Consider the following 20,207-nt stretch of genomic DNA (forward strand, 5'->3'; position numbering starts at 1 on the left):
TAGTGGTTTTAAACCAGTGGTCCGGGGACCACCAGTGGCCCTTGAGGGGTTTCCAGGTGGTCCCCAGCTAAATGATGGAGAGTTGACAAAATGGACCCTTATAGATTTTATCTCTTGAGAGTGTAAATGAAAGCAAACGGACGCTTACCGGTCCATTTGGTTGCATTTTACGCTTTCAAGAGTTAAATTATTGTTAAACATTTCCATATTTAATTTAGTCTACACAATTAGAGAATGCACATGAAGAAGAATTGTCATTTTGGTCAACGGTTACCTGTTATCTCTCCTATGATACCAAATCAATACAGCGTAGAATTGGACAAAATCTTATCCAAATATTCTGGGTCTGAGAGGAACCTACATCTCATCAAATGGCGGTCCGTGGCTCAAATGCTAAATACATAATGGATCTTGAAAAGGGTTGAAAACCACTGCACTATAGCACCCATCTGACCACTTAACATGGCAGATTGAGTCAGATGGTTTTAATATTAACGTTATTTTATCGTAAAAATCATGTGTGTTTCTGCAATACATTTCGGGCCACTTGAAATATCCTTACGGCCCACGACTTGAGAACCACCGTGCTACAGCATAACCTCCACTTTAGAGTTAAGACATGTGAGTGCCCCAGGAGAGTTTTGAACAGTCAATGAACAGCAAATCAAAACATTTCTTTTCAGAACAAGTGAGTCAGCAGTGACTCACATCCCATCAATAAACGAAAAAGAAAAACATAATTCTTTCATACTGGTCTTCTTTACACAGGGGTGCGGTTTGTTGCGTAAGGCGATGAAAACTTAGAAAGCAGGTGCAGCACCCCCCCCAGTTTGTTTAGCATCCATGAGTAAACAAGTGTTTCAAGTCAAGCCATGCTTATGGCAAATGATGGGTTTAAATACAGTGCAGTATAACCCTAGTTATAATTTATGCATTTCATGTCTCTCTTTGACTTTAACTAAACATACTTTACAATTCTACATTATTAGCACAAAGTGTTTCAAGGCAAGGGCTTTAACTTCAAAGCTTCACGGGTAGATAATAGAATGAATGCTGTTAGTTTAAGATGTTCCCCTGCCCTGAAGCTAACAGTCTAACAGCACTTCTTAGTAGGGCCTGTTCTCTCGTTCCCACGTAATTCCTACACGCAAATTTATTCACGAGAGCTCGTTGACACCCAAGGCATGTGTCATACAAAAATGCAAAATATTTATATCCTCTCACTTTATAGCCCGAGATAGGGCTGTTGCAGTGAAAGAATTTCCCCTGCAGTGATTTAGTGTGGCTCAACGGCGCGATATATGGTATTAGCGCCATGTCTTGTCTCGTTTTTGCACATTACTTAATTTATCCTGATGTCGGTATATAAAGCATACTGACTCACTACTGCTTTATTGTTAGATTTTCGTTTAAATTGGTGAGCTCTCACTTTCCATTCAACTGAAGGCCAAAATGTTCCCAATAGAAATAATGGCTTATCAATAGTAGGGTGTTGCTGTTATTGTGCAAGTTACTGTGAGACGGTAGATGTCTTCTCTCCAAAATAGACGCAATAAAGGTCCTAGGGAGCGTTTCGCTGTTACTACGTGTCATCTGTTCGACACCCAACTCTAACCCTTACCCTAAACCTAACCTCCGTGGGGTGAGTCGCTAACCCAACGCTCCTCTGTCGAAATGACGGTCGTTCGAAAGAGCGAGATTCCCCCAAGGTCCTATTGTCACAACCAACGTGGACATTACATATTGAAGAAACAATACCTGACAATGTGATCAAATTAATAGTTATTTGTTACAATATAGGCTTACTGTAGATCCAATCAAGCTATCAAGCTGGTAGAGGTGGTGGAGATGCGAATGTTAAATCCAAACTTTTTGGTACCGTTTCTTTTTTTTATAGCACCTAGGACAGAATAGGGCCATCTGGGGCTAACCCAAGTGTACTGCTCCAACCTGATGGTGTACGGAACAGGCATGGGTAGCCTAAAGCCCCATTTGGAACCTGTCCCGCTATACAGCTACGAGATGAGGTTCCACTCAGTAGGGTGCCCACATCGGAATTACCTGTGAATATTGGCCACTTTTTCTGCACATCGTATCCAAAAAGTAAAGGTCCCCCCCTCCCCTGCTCTCAGGTGTTTCCAATTTTAGCACACAAGAAAATCTATCTGACGGGTTGAAAACAAGTGTTTAAATTGCGTATTTAGTCAGCCTGTGGCCAGTCAACCCCCGTCTGCATTACGTAAAATTGCATTGGGAAAACATGGCACAGGCTGACTAAAACAGCGACTTAAACGCTTGTTACAATCCTGTTGGTTAGATTTTCTTTTCTTTTTTTTTTAAATGTTTTTTATCCCACGTTTTTTGCAACCCATTTTTGCCAGGGGACATTGGGGAGCACCCGGCTGGCTAGGGGGAGGTAGTATAGAAACCAGGACTACTGCATGTTTTTGTGTGAGGGCCTATGCCCAAGGAGACACGGGGAGAACATGCAAACTCACCACAGAAAGGCAGCTAAAAATGTAAACATCTGAGAGCAGGTGGGACGACCTTTACGTCCCGATTTGGGCACCCTATTGAGTGGAACCCCATCTCGGAGCTATATATAGTGGAGGGAGAGGTTCCGATTGGAGCTAGGGTACCCAGGATAATCAGTCACGGGTACAATACTATATTCCACGGATCATCAGGCTTCCAGAACAGCAACATCAGTAGATGTCTGACAGAGGATGGGAGCTGTTCAGGGACGTGCAGAGAATGTTAGAGAGGCAGGGGCTGACATTTCTAAAAGGGCCTTTTGGTGGAAATACTGAAAATAGCAGACCTCCAAGCTCACAACGCGTCATTACTTGATGACACACTAAACTAAGCATAAGTCATTGTCAATACTGGAGATGTGGCATGACTGGTGTAATTTCTACACAGAGAGGGCAATTATTTCCACATAAAATGCAGCATTCAAGTTCAGGAGAGTTTGGACAAGGCAATTCTCTTGAATGCTGCCTTCAGGTATGGCATGGAAAGAGGGCATTTGCATTTCTTTCACCATAGTAAAAAGCCTTCATGGTCTGGAGAGGACACTTTTTACAGACGGATAAAAGGGTAGGGCCTCAAGCCCCCTTTGATGTCTATGTGTGCACGTGCCTGGAGCTGTTATACACACAAGGGCTAACAGGACACAGGTAGATACAATAGACAATCAACACAAGTGTAACACATGAAAGACAAAGGGCTGGATCAAGAACCCATGTGGCGTAAACCAAAGCACATGGTGGGAGAAAAGGTTTGAAACTGGGGAACACATGGTGTAAACAAATCAATGGAGACAGGAAACAACTGACAACCAACGTCGGGGGAGAAACGCTGGCATTGCAAAATTAAACGAAGAGGGAAATAACAAACTAAAAGCACAAGGAAATGTTCATGTTCTCTTCTCACATAATGTGAAATGTGTCCTCTGCTGGAGGTTGCAGAAGGGGCAGACCGTGACACTATAACAGAGTCAATTTGAAATGCTTGCTGTTAGTGTTAGTGAATATATCCAAGAGAAGATTCAAGTTTCTTTGTTACCGGTACATCCCATTATACTGTAAATGTTTAAGAGAGTAGAATTGTTGGTTTTTGGCTTCTCGAAATTGCAGCACCAAGAGAAAATAGTTAGGTAGATACTGCATATCACATTCACATTTGTATGCCTCCGCCTCTATCTATCTGTCTGTCTGTCTCTGTCTCACTCACTCACTCACTCACTCACTCACTCACAACTCACTCACTCACTCACTCACTCACTCACTCACTCACTCACTCACTCACACTCTCTCTCTCTCTCTCTTTCTCTCTCTCTCTCTCTCGTTTCTGAGTGCTTTAAAGTTAACCTGGGCAGCTATTTCTCAGTAGAACTCGTAAGGATTCATAACTGCTTCTTCCTTGTGTTTATTCTAAAATTATGTTTAAGAAAGGCATTTTATTTAATTAAATTTACACAGTACACATAACCCCCTAGAAAAAACGGTAGTTTGTCAGCACCTGTCTGTCTGAGTCATGATATCAGTATGATGTCAGTGCTGTTTGTGTGTCAGTCTATCTATACGGTATATAACTGTAATTCAGTATACTCTATGGCTAAAACACAATATGTAAAAGGATTTCCAGTGGTAATGGGCATCAACATCAATACATCAAATGCATAAAAATAGTAATCTAAGAAAAATAATGTAGGTAGACCAAGCACCTATTCAGTCAAAACGATATATAAAAAAAACTAAAAAAAAATGCTATCTAGCTTAGATGTATGGTCATTTAGGGTAGGCAAGTATCTTTAATGTATCTTTATCTCTGTTTTGAACCCTAGGCCTTGTTTGGGATGTGCGGGGGCTGGCTGGTCTGCTTCCTGTTGACCATATTTGATGTCCTGCCATCAGAACCCGACCGCTACGGTTACTTGGCGAGAACCGACACCAACCTGGACGCCGTAACGAGCGCTCCTTGGTTCCACGTGCCTTACCCAGGTGTGTAAAAACGGATTACTTTGTTTTGTTTTCCTCTGTGAAAAGAGAGAGGAATAAGGAATACTCTATTCCTTATTTTAAATATATTGAATGATTTTTGTTCTGCTTCTTTGGCCAGTAAAGTAGAGGGACAGGAATGTTTTGTGGCCAAGATTTTGAGCTGGATTCAAACCCAGGACTGTAGACCACCTGTTAGGCTAGGGCTCCACCAAAAAGACGGCGTCAAAAAATTAACCGGGGCGAATTTGAGCGTCCGACGTAGACGTCGGCAGTGGAGCACCCTTCATTCCTGATGATACGGGTTAATTAGGTCAAGCCGGCCTGTAGCAGACAGTTCAAAGGGGCTTAGATCAGCTACAATTAGAGACTTTTCAACACCACCTGTATGCCTGTGTGGTATTCAAACATAAGGAAGGATCTAAAGCACTTTGTAGTGAATCCAATGTAGTTAGCTGCACTCTCAGCTGTGCTCTCGTCCTGCGCTCTGATGAAAACAAACCCAGAAGAATTCAAGAACACACACCACTTTTAAAAGTAAGGAATTCTCCTGCAGCCACCGTTAGAAATTTATTTCGGCATTAAACCATTCAAAGCTTTATAGCCCATCAACAGTAATAAGAGTAGAGATACTGAACAAGATTTCTGCCGAACAGTGACAATATCTAACGCATACAGTATCAGTAAACAACATACTATGTACACAAGCAAATTCAGTTTAAAACATAATAGAAATCTGTGAATGCAGTATTGCTTAGCCCATGAACAGTACAGTTATTTTATTGCCATTCTGATGTTGCTCTAAAACAATTCCGACCCAATAGACCACTTCCAAATATAAGTAAATACACTGGAAAGGGCCATATCCGCAGGGATATGGTGCATCCGCCCAGCCTACCCGCAGGGTCTTAAACCTGAACAAAACATTGGCAGTTATGCTGGAATCATGTCACGCTTGGGGATTTAAAACCCAGTGCTCTGCATGTAATACACTAATAATAGGCTTTTTCCGTTTTCCTGCTTTGACATCTAAACACGCAAACATACACAAGCGCATTACTGTCACCGTGTCCCATCATATAGTTTATAAACTTGGCCAAACTGCCGTAACATTTTAGCCGGAAATGAAAGAAAAGGACATGCCTGGACAGTGGACACACCCAGAGATGCTGGTCATCTTCATAATAATATTAGTAAAACAATTGGGAAAGGTTTCAGCTACATTGACATCCATAAAAACAGTTAATTATTTCAAAAAGTATAAAACGTAATTAGAAAAATATTACTCAACTACAAGTTGCTTTTAATAATTAAAAAGTGCAAATAACAAAGTACATTTTGTACACACTGAAATCATTTTGGTATTGTGGTGACATCATGATACTACTGTTATTGAGGAAGGCGCTGTTTGGATCATGGGACTAGAGGAAAAAATAATGCTTTACGTAAGGAATATTTATAGGCAGAGATGGTGTGCATAACGTGTGATTTATACTTAGTTAAATGACGTGTCGCACGCCAAAAATAGCAGATCTACAAGCTCTTTTCAGCACACGCCAATGTCATATGACTATATATAGTATAGATAACACTGCAGATGAGTTCCCATGGTGCATTGATAAAGAAAGCTGAACGCAGTAACATGTTGAGTATGCTTAATCATCAGATGAAAGCGTGCTCGAAACACTGGGAGTCTCTAAGCCACATATCGTTATCCACTTTAATGTGTGTTCATAAACACGTATTAAACCTGTCAACAGCTGTCAGTTTCCTGGTCCTGTCCCACTTATTATCTGCTTTACTCACCTTAGCTGGCAGTTCCTTCTTGTCAAACATCCAAACCAAGCCCTAAAAGACAAGGAGATACTACACAGTGCGCGCGCACACACATACACACACACACACACACACACACACACACACACACACACACACACACACACACACACACACACACACACACACACACACACACACACACACACACACAGAGAGAGAGCATAAGAGAGAGAGATCTCTTTCACATTAAAACAACTTGTGAGGGATATTATTTACAGTGGTATTAACCTTCCCTTGAATGCTCTAATGGCTGAGGTTTAACGGCTGAGGTTTACTGCAGGCCTTTTATTAGTTTTAAAGCTTTATTATTTTTTACAGTTTACAACTTGTTTATGAACAAGTTGGAAAGTGTGATAAATGGCACTATCAGATCTCAGGAAGTGGTTCTAGTGTTTCTAGAAACACTATTCGCAGACTGTGACAAAATGGGGAAGATAACGAACCTCATATTTTTGACAAACAACCACATGGCATGGCACCAAGCCACACTTGACCACTATGAAAATGTCGACACGTCGGGCAACTCCTATGGGAAGAAAATAGAAATAGGCATAGACGATAAGAAAACCTCAGTAACCTTTTATAAGACAGGAAACGTAGTGATAAATTCAAACTGGAAGCCTTTTGAGGAGTGTTCACCGTGACAGGGGGGCTGGGGGGGCTCCCCTGAAAGCGGTATGGTAAAATACAGACAGGAGGTCCCCTCGGGGACCTTTTAAACGAGCGTCACCACAGAAGTGTATATGCTATGGAACTGCAGCCGCTCGCGGTAAAGAGACAAGAGACAATCAATCGCCGCCTTAATCGTCTCCTTATGGTGATTTCAGATCATTCACCAGCCCGGCCAACCCCTCTTATCTAAGGCCTTTGAGGCGCCTCTAAGGGCCCTAGAGGAAAGAGTTAGTATTACGGACCTAATCTGGTCACCACCGATAGACCCCTTGATAACTTTTCTCCTCGACTAGCCTTGACCTCTCATTTACAAGAGGGAACTAGACGGAAAAAATATAGGAGAAGATCGTCCCCCCGATTAGCCTTGACCTCTCATTTGCGAGAGGGAACTTGACTGAGAAAATACAGGAGATGATCGTCATTCAAGGGAAAAGGGAGGTTGAGAGAGCTCCCAAAAATCTATCGACCCACTCACAGAATACAATGGCGTTTTAACTCGGTGGTGCGCACTTGTTATGCCACTCACAACGGTTAATTACAGTCCAAAGTTTCACGTGAATAACCTGCCCTACTCCCCCAACTAGATGCATGTAAAAGTTCAAGGTCTCTGCTGATCCAAAACGCAATAATATAATAAGCAGAAAATAATCAATGGCAGAGGGACTCATAAGTGCATCACCCAAAAGGAAGAGCGACAATAATGCAGTGGGGAAAAGGATGCGACTTGGATTAAGTCCAGATTCAACAGCGAATAAATGGGTATCAGCATGTGTTTGAAGGTACTATAACCTTAGCAGTATATGTTTCATATGAGAATAGCAAGCCCACAGGCATGCAGGAGGATTTTGTATTTTTTAGGATCGTTCTAACCTGTCGCCCATAGGATGGATTTCCCAAATGCATTGAACATGCCACCCATGGGATCGGTTTCCCAAAAGTGTTGAAATCAGGCCTCTCCAACTTTGAATAGTGCACTTAGTTCTCCTCAACCATAGGAGGTGCAGAATTAATCTCTACCCCTCAGCAACCACAGCAAAATAAACAGTGAAATAAACCAGAGCAAAATCCCCAAAACATTTGCATCAATACCATGGATCATAGCATACACCTAAAATGCATCAATTTACCTATATGAGGTGTGAATTGTATCAGTAGGTGTGTGGCCGTAGTGTGGTTGAATCCTCGCTCACCTCAGGGGCTTCACATGCTCCTTGGAAAAATTTTCTACCAATTATTTTCTTCCTTTTCTCTTTGGTGCAAGAAAAACCTAAGTGACTTACAGACCAGATAGGTTATAAAAGCTTTGTCAAATCATACTATGCTAAGCATCAAAACAAAAATCACACCCGTGTGATGTGGAGCTGTGTGTGTGTGTGTGTGTGTGTGTGTGTGTGTGTGTGTGTGTGTGTGTGTGTGTGTGTGTGTGTGTGTGTGTGTGTGTGTGTGTGTGTGTGGATCATGTGTACCGATTTTTGTGACATTTGAAGAAAATATGTAGGAAAAGGAGCAAAAAGTGTGTTTTGGAGAAAATTCAAGATGGCGGAAAATCTATCATGGCGCAAATGACCCAAGGAATCCAGGGAAAAAATATTTTTAATTTTCCGACCTACGGTTCAAGAGTTACAGGCCAAAACGTAAAGTGGGGTGTTATGGCGCCACCATGCGGCCAAATGACACAATTATTTTTTATTTAATCCTTGAAATCATTATGAACCTCCTCTCCAAGTCTTGAAACTCTAGCCCCTATGGTTTGCGAGAGACAACTAATTGAATGTGAGTTTTTGCGATTCCCATTATAAGTCAATGGGGAAAATTAATTCACTAATAAATTAATATCAATTAAACTATAGAACCTTTCTCTTAGAAAAGTAATAGCCCACGATTCCCGAGTAAGCCGTTCGATTTGACATATGGCGCGAGTGTGTGGTGGCAAAACTGTGGGACTAGTGGCGTGCCGAAGTTTAGGAAGTTCAGGCTACATACAGACACACACACAGACAGACACACAGACAGACAGACCCACACGGCCACGTATAGGGAGCCTGTGCTTCACACAGCTCCAAAAAAGAATCAAAATGACAATCGATTTGAGAGCGCCGAACAGTAAGGTGGTAGTTACACCACTCCCGTCGATCTGACCCAAATGAACCATCAGTTTTCATCTCGATATTGGACTACAAAATAATAAAACAGATTACAATTTTGACTATGAGCCTCACTATCCTATGCATTTGAGAAGAGAAGGTTCTCAAAAGTTTGAATCCATCTGGTTTTGTGCATATACACCATATCTGTGCCATAGAGGCATAGAGGTTATCCAGGAGGGATAACAAGGGTAAATGAGAGGGAATGAAAGGGGGGAAAATGTATGTTATGTATGTAATGTTATGTTTGCAATGTAAGCTGTAGATGTCTGTATTGTTTGTAATATGTTGTATGTTGTATGTGGTATGTTGAAAGTGCACAGGAAAAAAAAAACTTCTTGACACCCTATAAACACCCTACACCCTATAAATTGCTTATTGTATTCATGTCAAAAGCAATAAAGAAATTATATAAAAAATAAAAATAAAGTTTGAATCCAATTTGATATTTGGAACCCCCATTAAAGTATAAAATAATAACCAAAGTCTGAGGTGTGAGCTCGTAATTTTTTGCACGCAAACATCATTATACAGCATTTTCCGCAAAGCGTGCCTATACAGAGAAGAGGTGCATACGGTCATCATAAACATGAGTACATGGCTATACAGAGAGACACACATATGGCTAATCATAAAACTTGAGGGGGAACTTCGTTTAGGCGAGAGGCCGCTGAGTCTGGAGAGGCGCCCTGGAGCGTACAGTATGTGGTGTGGAGGTGTGAATGTGTACGTGTGCATGGGTGTGTGTGTGTGTGTGTGTGTGTGTGTGTGTGTGTGTGTGTGTGTGTGTGTGTGTGTGTGTGTGCGTGTGTGTGTGCGTGCGTGCGTGCGTGCGCTATTAACAACAACAACTTTTGCCTCCCCTGTAGGTCAGTGGGGTATTCCCACTGTGAGTGTGAGCTCCGTACTGGGCATGATGGCCGGGGTATTGGCCTCCACCATGGAATCCATTGGCGACTATTACGCCTGTGCCCGCTTATCCGGTGCCCCTCCCCCACCCACCCACGCCATTAACCGGGGCATTGCTGTCGAGGGCATCGGGTGCATCTTAGCAGCCCTGTGGGGCACTGGCAACGGCACCACTTCCTACAGCCAGAATATTGCAGCACTCGGCATTACAAAGGTATTGCCATACTAATTATGTCATATGTCATATATGTATCTGTATAAGCCACAAGATCACTCTGCCTTTGTCCTTTATTAGTGTGAGTATAGACTATAGCAATGGTTCTCAACCTTTTCAGGCTGCGACCCCCAAAATAATAATATTACGAGCACTAAGTTGAGTTGAGGCATTAGATTTTGTATAACACGGTTCTATTGTGAAAATAGCGTGTGTGCATGCATGTAGATTGGCTATTTTCACAATTTCTGCCTCTAATATTTGACAATTTGGCCAATGTTTAATTTCTCATTTTAGAGGTATTAAAAAAATCCTTAAATTGTCACTTTAGAAATGTGCAGATACCCTCTACTTAAACTTTGTTGGTTTGTTTACTGTTGAGAGAGAAAACAATGATGCACATTATAAGTTAATCATCTGGGGACCCCCCAAAATGATTTGGTGACCCCCTGGGGGGTCCCGACCCACAGGTTGAGAACCACTGGACTATAGTACTTGTCCCGAGTTTATTTCCATTCATCTTTCTAGATAAACTCCCACAGTTTTGGTGACACGCACTTGGGCCATATGTCAAATCGACCGGCTTCATTGGGACACGCAGGGGTGCATTTTGCAAACAGATACGTTATATATTATAGTTATGCATTTTTTTGGTGAATTAATTTTCTCCACCCGGAAATTAAAGAAGGTCTGTTTTTTTTATTGAATACAGGATATTATAAGAGAATTTACGGGTTGTACAACTAAATTGTCATGCATTCCTGAACATTGACCTGCAATATCATTATTCTTCTCTTACCGCTCTTCAAAACTTCATCATCAACAGGATTGATGATCAAGGGTCAGTCTTGCCAAGTTTCACATTAACGTTTTTTTTGGCATGGCAGTTCTTCCCTCTCCCCCTCTGTCAGGCTGTGTGTGTGTGTGTGTGTGTGTGTGTGTGTGTGTGTGTGTGTGTGTGTGTGTGTGTGTGTGTGTGTGTGTGTGTGTGTGTGTGTGTGTGTGTGTGTGTGTGTGTGTGTGTGTGTGTGTGTGTGTGTGTGTGTGTGTGTGTGTGTGTGTGTGTGTGTGTGTGTGTGTGTGTGTGTGAGTGAGTGAGTGAGTCCGGGATCATGAATAGTCTCATTGGCTCTGCTTTGATAAATGAGGCCCTGGTTGTTGTTTTGGTGCCAGGTTGGCAGCAGATTGGTTCTCCAGACAACAGGCTTGCTGATGATAGTCCTGGGGATCTTTGGGAAGTTCGGAGCAGTCTTCATCACCATCCCAGACCCTGTTATAGGTGGCATGTTCCTCGTCATGTTCGGAATGATCGCAGCGGTGGGAATATCCAACCTTCAGGTATGGAAAGAAGAAACAAGCTCTTAAAACAAAGTAGGGTGGTTGATTCAGTCCATGCTGCTTCCACTACTCTGGCAAAATGTATTTTCCTTCCCATAAATAGGGATGGGTATCGTCTGCGATACTTTTAATGGTATCGATTGCATGACGTCGATACTATCAGGTATCGGTTCACGTAAAAACTAACAATACCTCGTTTCGATACTCTGGAACGCACCCCTGGCCGGTCGCATCTGTAACAGTTGGGCTACTGAGAGTTACTGTGGAAAATAGCCGACAATAGCCTATAATGTTTATTATTATGATGATTATCCAACGTATATACTCTCCGCTCCGCCACACTGTGGGATCATCATCATCACCTCAGCGGTAGAGCAGTTAAACTTAAATAAAAAGTATCGAAAATGGTATCGAAAAGGGTATCGTATCGATTCCCAGGTATCGAAAAAGGTATCGTATCGATTCAAAGGTGAACGATACCCATCCCTACCCATAAAACAAGTCCCTTTCATTTGTAATTTGACAGCAGGAAAATTGGCAGGGTTCAGTACAGCTATAAACTACGCCAGTGGTTCCGTATCCGTGAGGATCTTGCAAGTGGGCCCCCAAATAATTGGCAAAGCACAACATCTTCTTTCTTTAACCCATTCAGAACGGGTACACATATTGTGTATCATTATTTTATGCTTTAACTAATGAAAAATAGCAGATATACAAGCTCACAGCGTGGCACCGAGTGCCGCGCTGCGAGCTTGTAGATCTGCTATTTTTGAAAAATCGTGAAAATTAGAATTTTGACCCGATTCTATAAGGGTCTTTTGAATCCTTCTAAGGTTTTTTGAAAAACCTATGTTTCTATGTCAGCAATCTGGCTCGCCATCGTCAAAGAAAAGGTCCTTTTCACTTAACTGGAGCTCAGTTAGGCTGTTCTTGAGAGACAACCGTGTCAGTGGTTCTCAAACCTTTTCATGTGAAGGACCCCCAAAATGATAATTATTTGGCCACGGACCCCCATCTCAAAATATTTAGTTCCAGGGACCACCCAGAAGCAAAATTTGAGTTACAACCGTTCGCTTTGAAAATACATATATTCAAAGATTTGCACACATTTTCACGACTTTTTCAAAAATAGCAGATCTATAAGCTCGCAGCGCGCTGTGAGCTTGTATATCTGCTATTTTTCGCTGGTTAAAGCAGTCAATAATTCTAGGCCTAAATGGGTTAATATCTTGAAAATGTTGTTTTCATTGTAATACTTAATAAATAATAAATAAGAGATTAAAGTACCCTATGATTGTTCCCATTGACCCAAGCTGTAACACAATCGATTGACTGATTGATCATTAAAATTAACATCCTCTGAAAATGCACACACATCTGACCACTTTTAAGTGGCCAGATGTGTGGTGGGCCACGGACGCTTTTGCAGATCTCCAAGTGCGCCCTGATCCAGAAAGTGTTGGGCCCCACTGACATGAACTGCACCACTGACGGGGAGATCTAAGGTTTTTTCAGGACAGCTAGCTGAATAATCTGCATCATTGTTTTGTCTCCATGTGTAAGTGAGCACTTCTCCGGGCAGGGAAACAAACAAAAAGGCACGCACATCCTCTAATTACAAACCAGGTGCTAGCTGGGCTGAGGTCAGAATCCAAATAGAATAAAGTCAGTCTGCACACTGGGTCATACTCCAAGCGTTTTGGTTCCTTTACATCAAGGGTCTTCAACGTTTTCAGGCCAAGGACCCCTTAGTTGAGAGAGATCAAGCAGGGACCCCCACTACCTGGAATCATAGATTCCATAAAGTTTCATTGTTTGACAGCACAATCATCAGTGTGTATTTTGGATTCATGTCAATTTGTGTTTTTAGATATTTAACCACTTGAACCGTCAATACTTAATAAACTTTACCTTTCACTCTGTACTTAGTCTGCTCATTGTCCCCTCTACACCAAAGTTCATTGCCAAAAATAGCCGATCTACAAGCTCACAGCGCGAGGCGTTGTGAGCTTGTAGATCTGCTATTTTTGACTAAAGTTCGTAGAATACGGACACTAGGGTTCAAGTGGTTAATATAAAAAAGAAGAAAAAAAGTTTTTATCACTCAAAGATTTGGAGGACCCCCTGGAGTAACTCTGAGGACCCCCTAGGGGTCACGGACCCCCTGTTGAAGACCCATGCTTTACATCATCATTGGACGTGACGTTTCGAGCTGACCAGCTCTTCATCCTGTAGTGTACAATGCAATAAAAGTATGCATTACAGACATATAAAGTGTTACAAAAGACCCTTTTCAAATCACACATTGTGAAGGGTAAACACAGCTTAAGCTTGACGCTTGGGTTCATTTCATGCACTGCACAGTATGTGTGGACAACTCCTGTACAGCAGTTAATTTCATGCTGGCACACAGAAACACACCTAAAGTAAATGAAAACACACCCACATAATGTTATTACAGTACCTTGGGCTGTTACCTGTTATAATGTCTGCTGTGAAAACGGTCCGTTAACACAGACCGCAAAGCACATGGACAAACAGTATAAGGCTGATGCAGTGTAACAGGACATTGCAGGACATACATTTAGACATTTGATAATGGCATTAGACAACATGTTAGTGAGTGAGCCACAGGATTGAAAACATGTGATGGGGGCACCGCACACTGATGGCTGAAAAGAGATTATGCCGACCACATGGGTGCCACATGGGTGCAGCAATTCCAGGCTGGAGGCCTGTGATGTGTGTCCTTCCCCCTCTCTGTCCTCATTGTCTTGTCTCTCTCTGACCCCCCAAAGATTTTTTTTTCCTTTTTTTTTTTTTGGAGCAGTGCTCCTGGAAGGGCATAAGCTCCAACATCTGGCTTTGTCTGGTTCCCAAAAAATGCCCGGTCCCCCAAAAAAATTCTCAGGCCCTAAATTAAACTGAAGCGTGGCCTGATAAGCTACGGGGATGGCCAGTGATTTGCTAGGGGCTTAAACACAGACACATGGACAGACACAGATTTATAGATAGATGTACATTTTTATAATAGAGGGAAAAGAAAAAACAACTCTATTGTCTGTAGCAGTGGTTCCCAAAGTGGGGTCTGGGTTCCCTGGCACAATATATTTTCAGATGGGGATCTGTGGCAAAATACATATTAATTTGAGGAAAAGGTTTGACCACCATCATTGTCAATCTTTCACTCAACGTAATGACTCACCCGTTCTCTATTCTCTCTGACTCACACATTCACATACCTGTATTCCTCTGAATCATTCATTACTCATGAGCCTATCACTCTCCCTTTCACTCAACACTCTCTCCCCTTTCTTTTATCTTTCTCATTCATTCACTGCTCCTCTCTCTCTCTCTGTGTCTTTCAGTATGTGGATCTCAATTCATCCAGAAACCTCCTCATTCTTGGATTTTCTACGTTCAGTGGCCTTGTACTACCGACCTGGTTTCACTCCAACCCTGGTATCATTGACACAGGTGACTAACACACACCACACACACACACGTGCACACGCACACACACGCATGCACACACACATGCACGCGCAGTCGCGCACACCCACACATGCACACGCCCACACACACACACACACACACACACACACACACACACACACACACACACACACACACACACACACACACACACACACACACACACACACACACACACAGACACAAACTGACAACACACACACATACACACACACACACACACACACACACACTGAGACACACACACACACGCACACACACACACACACGCACGCACGCACGCACGCGCACACACACACACACACACACACACACACACACACACACACACACACACACACACACATATTTGGTTATATCAAACAAGATTTCAAATTATTTTTATTTTTAAGCAAGAACAATATGGATGTTAAACTTCCAGGTATTTTACCAGCTAAGAAATATCTAAAAAATATTTAAATTATAAATACTGATCTAGAAAAGGTCACCCGTGCTTTTATCTCCTCCTCTGCCACTCAACAACAGTATACTGTATATGCTCTGGCAAAAATGTATCCAATCTCCAATTATTTCAGAGCGCAGCAGCCAGATGTTAACTAATAACAGAAGAGCAGAGCAATTAAGCTGGGCTCACGCTACAGGAGTTTTAAAATCAGAACTTTCAAAATATTTTGAAATTGTTGTTGCGAAACACATGTCAATCTTCACAAAATGTTCTTCTCTCTAATCTCAAACATGCACACACTACAAGATTAGAAAATAATGGCGCATAACACACTACAGGTTAGCAACGGACCACCTCAACAATTTAATCAGCCTTATAACTATCCTGTAGTGTGTAGAGTCAAGCTTTATACCTTTTTTAGCCTCCTCCGTTCTCCTGCTATACCATCAACATGTGGAACGCCCTTCCACAAGCCTTAAAGGAGAGCAAATCCCTAGCCTCCTTCAAAATTGGTATGAAAAGTCACCTTCAGACAGCTGCTACCCGTGACTTGTAAATAGACTAAGCCCCCATGCCCCCCCCCCCCCTTTCTCTTTTTTTTCTCTCCCTTTGTATTTGATGTTATGCTTTTGAAACTGATATCAAAAGCATATCAGTTTTGAAACTGATATGAACTGATATGAACTGAACTGAAACTTTTGAAACTGATACTTTATCCTAGATAAAGTACTATGTTCTATCCGTCTGTCTTTCAATGTTATATGAGATACTTAAAGTGTGGTTCCTGTGGAAATAAGCCTCTGCTTTCTAGGATCTCCTTTTAGTTGACCTTGTACCAGTGATTTGTACTGTCATGAAACTGTACTTTTTTCTATTGCAAACTTCTAATAAATTCTTCAATCAATCAATCAATCAATCCATTCATTCATCCATTGTTTAAGAAACCCCAATAAACCATGTTTTATGCTCCCTCTCGTACCAATTTCTTGTGGCCTACAACTGTAATACCAACAATAATTAAATTCAATAATTTAAATAGTGATTCCTCTTAATAATAAACATTTGTAAAGTCCTGTAGTTTTAGCAGTGAAGAACAGGCTGAAAAACAACAACTACGTGAAAGCGAACATGCACGTCTGCAACTGGACTGCAACCCGATCATCAAGGCACTTTTTGGCCAAAATGAGTTTGACACCCCTATAGTCTAGCCCCTTACGTCACAGACCTTTTAACCCCATATGAACAGGAGTGCAGCTTTAGATCTGAGATCCTTTGGCAGGGCCCTTAGACAGTTAGTCGGGGGCCCCAGGGATATTTTGGTTCAGATTCTCGCAAATTCGCCAAATTTGGCACAGATGTTGTCCATAACATACTTAATCATTTTAAGATGGGTGCCAAGATGGGCACCCCATGGTACTGCCATAATTGAGCAATGCAATTGGTGTCCCATTAACTTTACATTACAGGGGAAAAAAGCAAAAAAAGAATCTGCTTTAAGTAGCATATAACTGGTCAAACTAGGGGGTTTTCATGATTCTGAATCCATTGCAAGCATCCGTTTTGCACAAAAAACATTCCTTGAGCTAAAAAACTGCCCTACAAGACTATGGTTTAGTGATGAGAAGTGATGAGTCATCACTTTTAACACTTTTGTGGTGGCCGTTTTAGCCCAATGAATGTTTTTTTATGCAAAACGGATGTTTGCAATGGATTCAGAATCATGAAAACCCCCTAGTTTGACCAGTTATATGCTACTTAAAGCAGATTCTTTTTTTGCTTTTTTTCCCCTGTAATGTAAAGTTAATGGGACACCAATTGCATTGCTCAATTATGGCAGTACCATGGGGTGCCCATCTTGGCACCCATCTTAAAATGATTAAGTATGTTATGGACAACATCTGTGCCAAATGTGGCAAATTTGCGAGAATCTGAACCAAACGGTCCTTTTATTGCCCTGGGGCCACCGACTAAGTAGAAAGTCTAGACTGAAGACAAAAGGTGATCAAGAAAATGGATGTGTTCTCTTTTAAATCACTTCTTAAAATGTCTGGACTTGTTTTTAGTACCTTGATGTAGGCTACACACAGTCTAAATCAGCCACACGCTCAAATGAGAAGTCATGCTGATTCCACAGCTCTACGGAAACAGACATCCAGCTGCTTGCCATACTTTAAGTATTAAACTCACTAAAGTTACTGTATCGCCATACACATTACTTCTGCAATCCAAAGAGTGCAGATGGAACAAATCGTCCTGAGTGTTGGGATGGCTGATTTCCTGTGTGCATCGATTAGCTGGATGCACAACAGATGTGTAGTCACACGCAGCTCATTATCTCCGCCAGGCCGAAGGCCTGGAGTGGGGATAATGCTTTCACCCCTGTGAGTGTATGTCTGTCTGTCTGTCTGTCTGTCTGTCTGTCTGTCTGTCTGTGTGTATATGGCTGTGTCTGAAATCAGTCCCTATGCCCTATAATATATAATGCACTATATGGGAACATTTGTAGGGAACAGTGGATGGTCACTAGGTCACTAGCCGTGCACAGCCACCCCACAATGCACTGCGTTGCCTCATGCTTTGAGCATGCACATGCAGTGTGCATGACATGTGCATGGGGCACGTTTCTGAGGCTGAAGGCAACGCAGCTAGCCAGTTGCCACTGAGCGCAAACAACAGAGCTGACCGTAGAAGAACCACATGCGAAAGAAAACAATGCATACAAATGTCCACACTCTTGTCACCAGAGAATAAATTATGAAAAGGTTCAAAAGTTGACTGTGAAGAGAATAGACTTTTCTTCCCAACCTTCCACAGCCTTGAGCGTGTCTCGAGGCTGTGGACGGATGTCGAGACAAATGAAATGAAATATGTACAGTACACATATGTTATGTGTGTATATAAAAATGTATGTGTTTTTGATTGAGTATTTAATAGACAAAAATGGAGAACAGTACAAGTACAGTTAAACACTCTGCCTAAAAGGAGCATCCCAAATAAGTCCTTTTATGGTATGCTTTGGTATTTTGCGTTAATACCTATGTTTGACAAGCGGCAGCCCCCAGCCCTCCCCAGCTGAATACTGTACGAACGCAACCCCGGTTAATTGATTTATGAGCGAGATGTCTCGCCCCCCGGTTAATTGATTTATGAGCGAGATGTCTCGCCTATGAAAAATAACCTCTCTACCGCTGTCGAGAGAAATGGTGTGTGTGTGTGTGTGTGTGTGTGTGTGTGTGTGTGTGTGTGTGTGTGTGTGTGTGTGTGTGTGTGTGTGTGTGTGTGTGTGTGTGTGTGTGTGTGTGTGTGTGTGTGTGTGTGTGTGTGTGTGTGTGTGTGTGTGTGTGTGTGTTATTCAGCATTTGAGCCGCAGACCACCATTTGATGAGATTTAACCTCCCAGACCCCCAAAACCCCCAAAGAGTTAAAGTTCTATAAGGGTCCATGGTTACCAACTCTCCATCATTTAGCTGGAACACCCTCAAGGACCACTGGTACCCCCTCACTCTTCAGAGTTATGGGGGTCTTTGAAATGTAAAAAAAATTGAACCTATGGGCCCCTAAACATTGTGGGCGCCTCACAAATCCAGCAACCTTGGAAGAGTAGGCACCTGGTAAATCCAGACACCAAAATAGTGCATCAGAATACTTTGTACAGTACATGAAGACCTATTAAACGTTGAATAGAGAGTGTGAGTGGGCACTTCATTATGAGTGACATGAATTACACATGGCACAATGCCCAGGTCTGGTATAGAGCTTACCGTCAAGCACAACTAAAGCATATTGCCCTCTAGCATGATCTCATAATTGCTTAAAGGAAAGGTAACAGAACGGTCTCTACTTTGTGTCAAAAGAACTGACAAAAATGGAAATATTTTTTACCAATGCAACTATACCCTGAAAGGGTTAATATTGGGAGCTGTAGGAAGAAGGTGGTCCCAACTCCCGAAGCACCGCCAAACGAGCTCGGAAAGTGACGAGCCAAAAAAAAAAAGCGTGTCACTAATCTTTGTCACATGACCCAATGCAAGTCAATGGAGAATTGGCTGTTGGAATTACGATATTATGTATTCTAATAATGAAGTATATACATAACTTTGTCAGCGACCATGACCAACGATATGTATGCTATCACACGTTGTGTTACTTTTTGTTATTGACCTGACTGATTTCGCTGTATTCATGCTGAAACAGAGTTTGCACGAGTCGCACACTTTCTACAGTCGCGAGGGGCGGGTCTTGACTTAGCTCCAGGCTTTGCGGACAGTGGCTGCTGTCCGCTGTTCATGCTGTGATGAGAGCTTCATGTGCGGGACGAACAAGCCTTGTGACTCTGTGAATTCTTATGGAGCTTTTCTTTCCCGTTCCTGGGACAAATCATCATGACAAAATAAGATAAATAGGGACAGCCGGACAGGGTGACTATTTGTGAGGGAAAGCTAATAATAATTAGAAGATAGAGTTAAAATAAAACATTAAACCAAGCACTTTGACCAAGGCTTGCTCATCATTATAAGAGGATGAGCCTCAGATCTCTTTTACTATTTACTCAAATACTGTACTTATTGTACAGTTTTGAGGTATTTTTACTTTACTGGAAATAAAAACCTGGATGCAAAGGAACTTTCTTAAACTAAATTGCAATAAAT

At 42.0% G+C, this 20,207-nt stretch overlaps 1 protein-coding gene across 1 annotated transcript in view; it reads left to right on the forward strand.

The window, feature by feature from the left end:
* LOC308294450 (solute carrier family 23 member 1) overlaps positions 1–20,207 on the forward strand; it is a gene marked incomplete at both ends in the record, with an annotated part of 111,257 nt that overhangs the window by 63,859 nt on the left and 27,191 nt on the right. Inside the window, 4 exons of the mRNA XM_080737183.1 lie at positions 4,349–4,505; positions 10,027–10,280; positions 11,454–11,618; positions 14,987–15,095. Coding sequence (XP_080593309.1) covers positions 4,349–4,505; positions 10,027–10,280; positions 11,454–11,618; positions 14,987–15,095 — 685 coding nt within the window. The remainder of the gene's footprint in view (positions 1–4,348; positions 4,506–10,026; positions 10,281–11,453; positions 11,619–14,986; positions 15,096–20,207) is intronic.

The sequence above is a fragment of the Nannobrachium achirus genome, assembly GCF_963921795.1.
Source record: "Nannobrachium achirus genome assembly, chromosome: 11".
In the NCBI taxonomy this organism is placed as follows: domain Eukaryota; kingdom Metazoa; phylum Chordata; class Actinopteri; order Myctophiformes; family Myctophidae; genus Nannobrachium; species Nannobrachium achirus.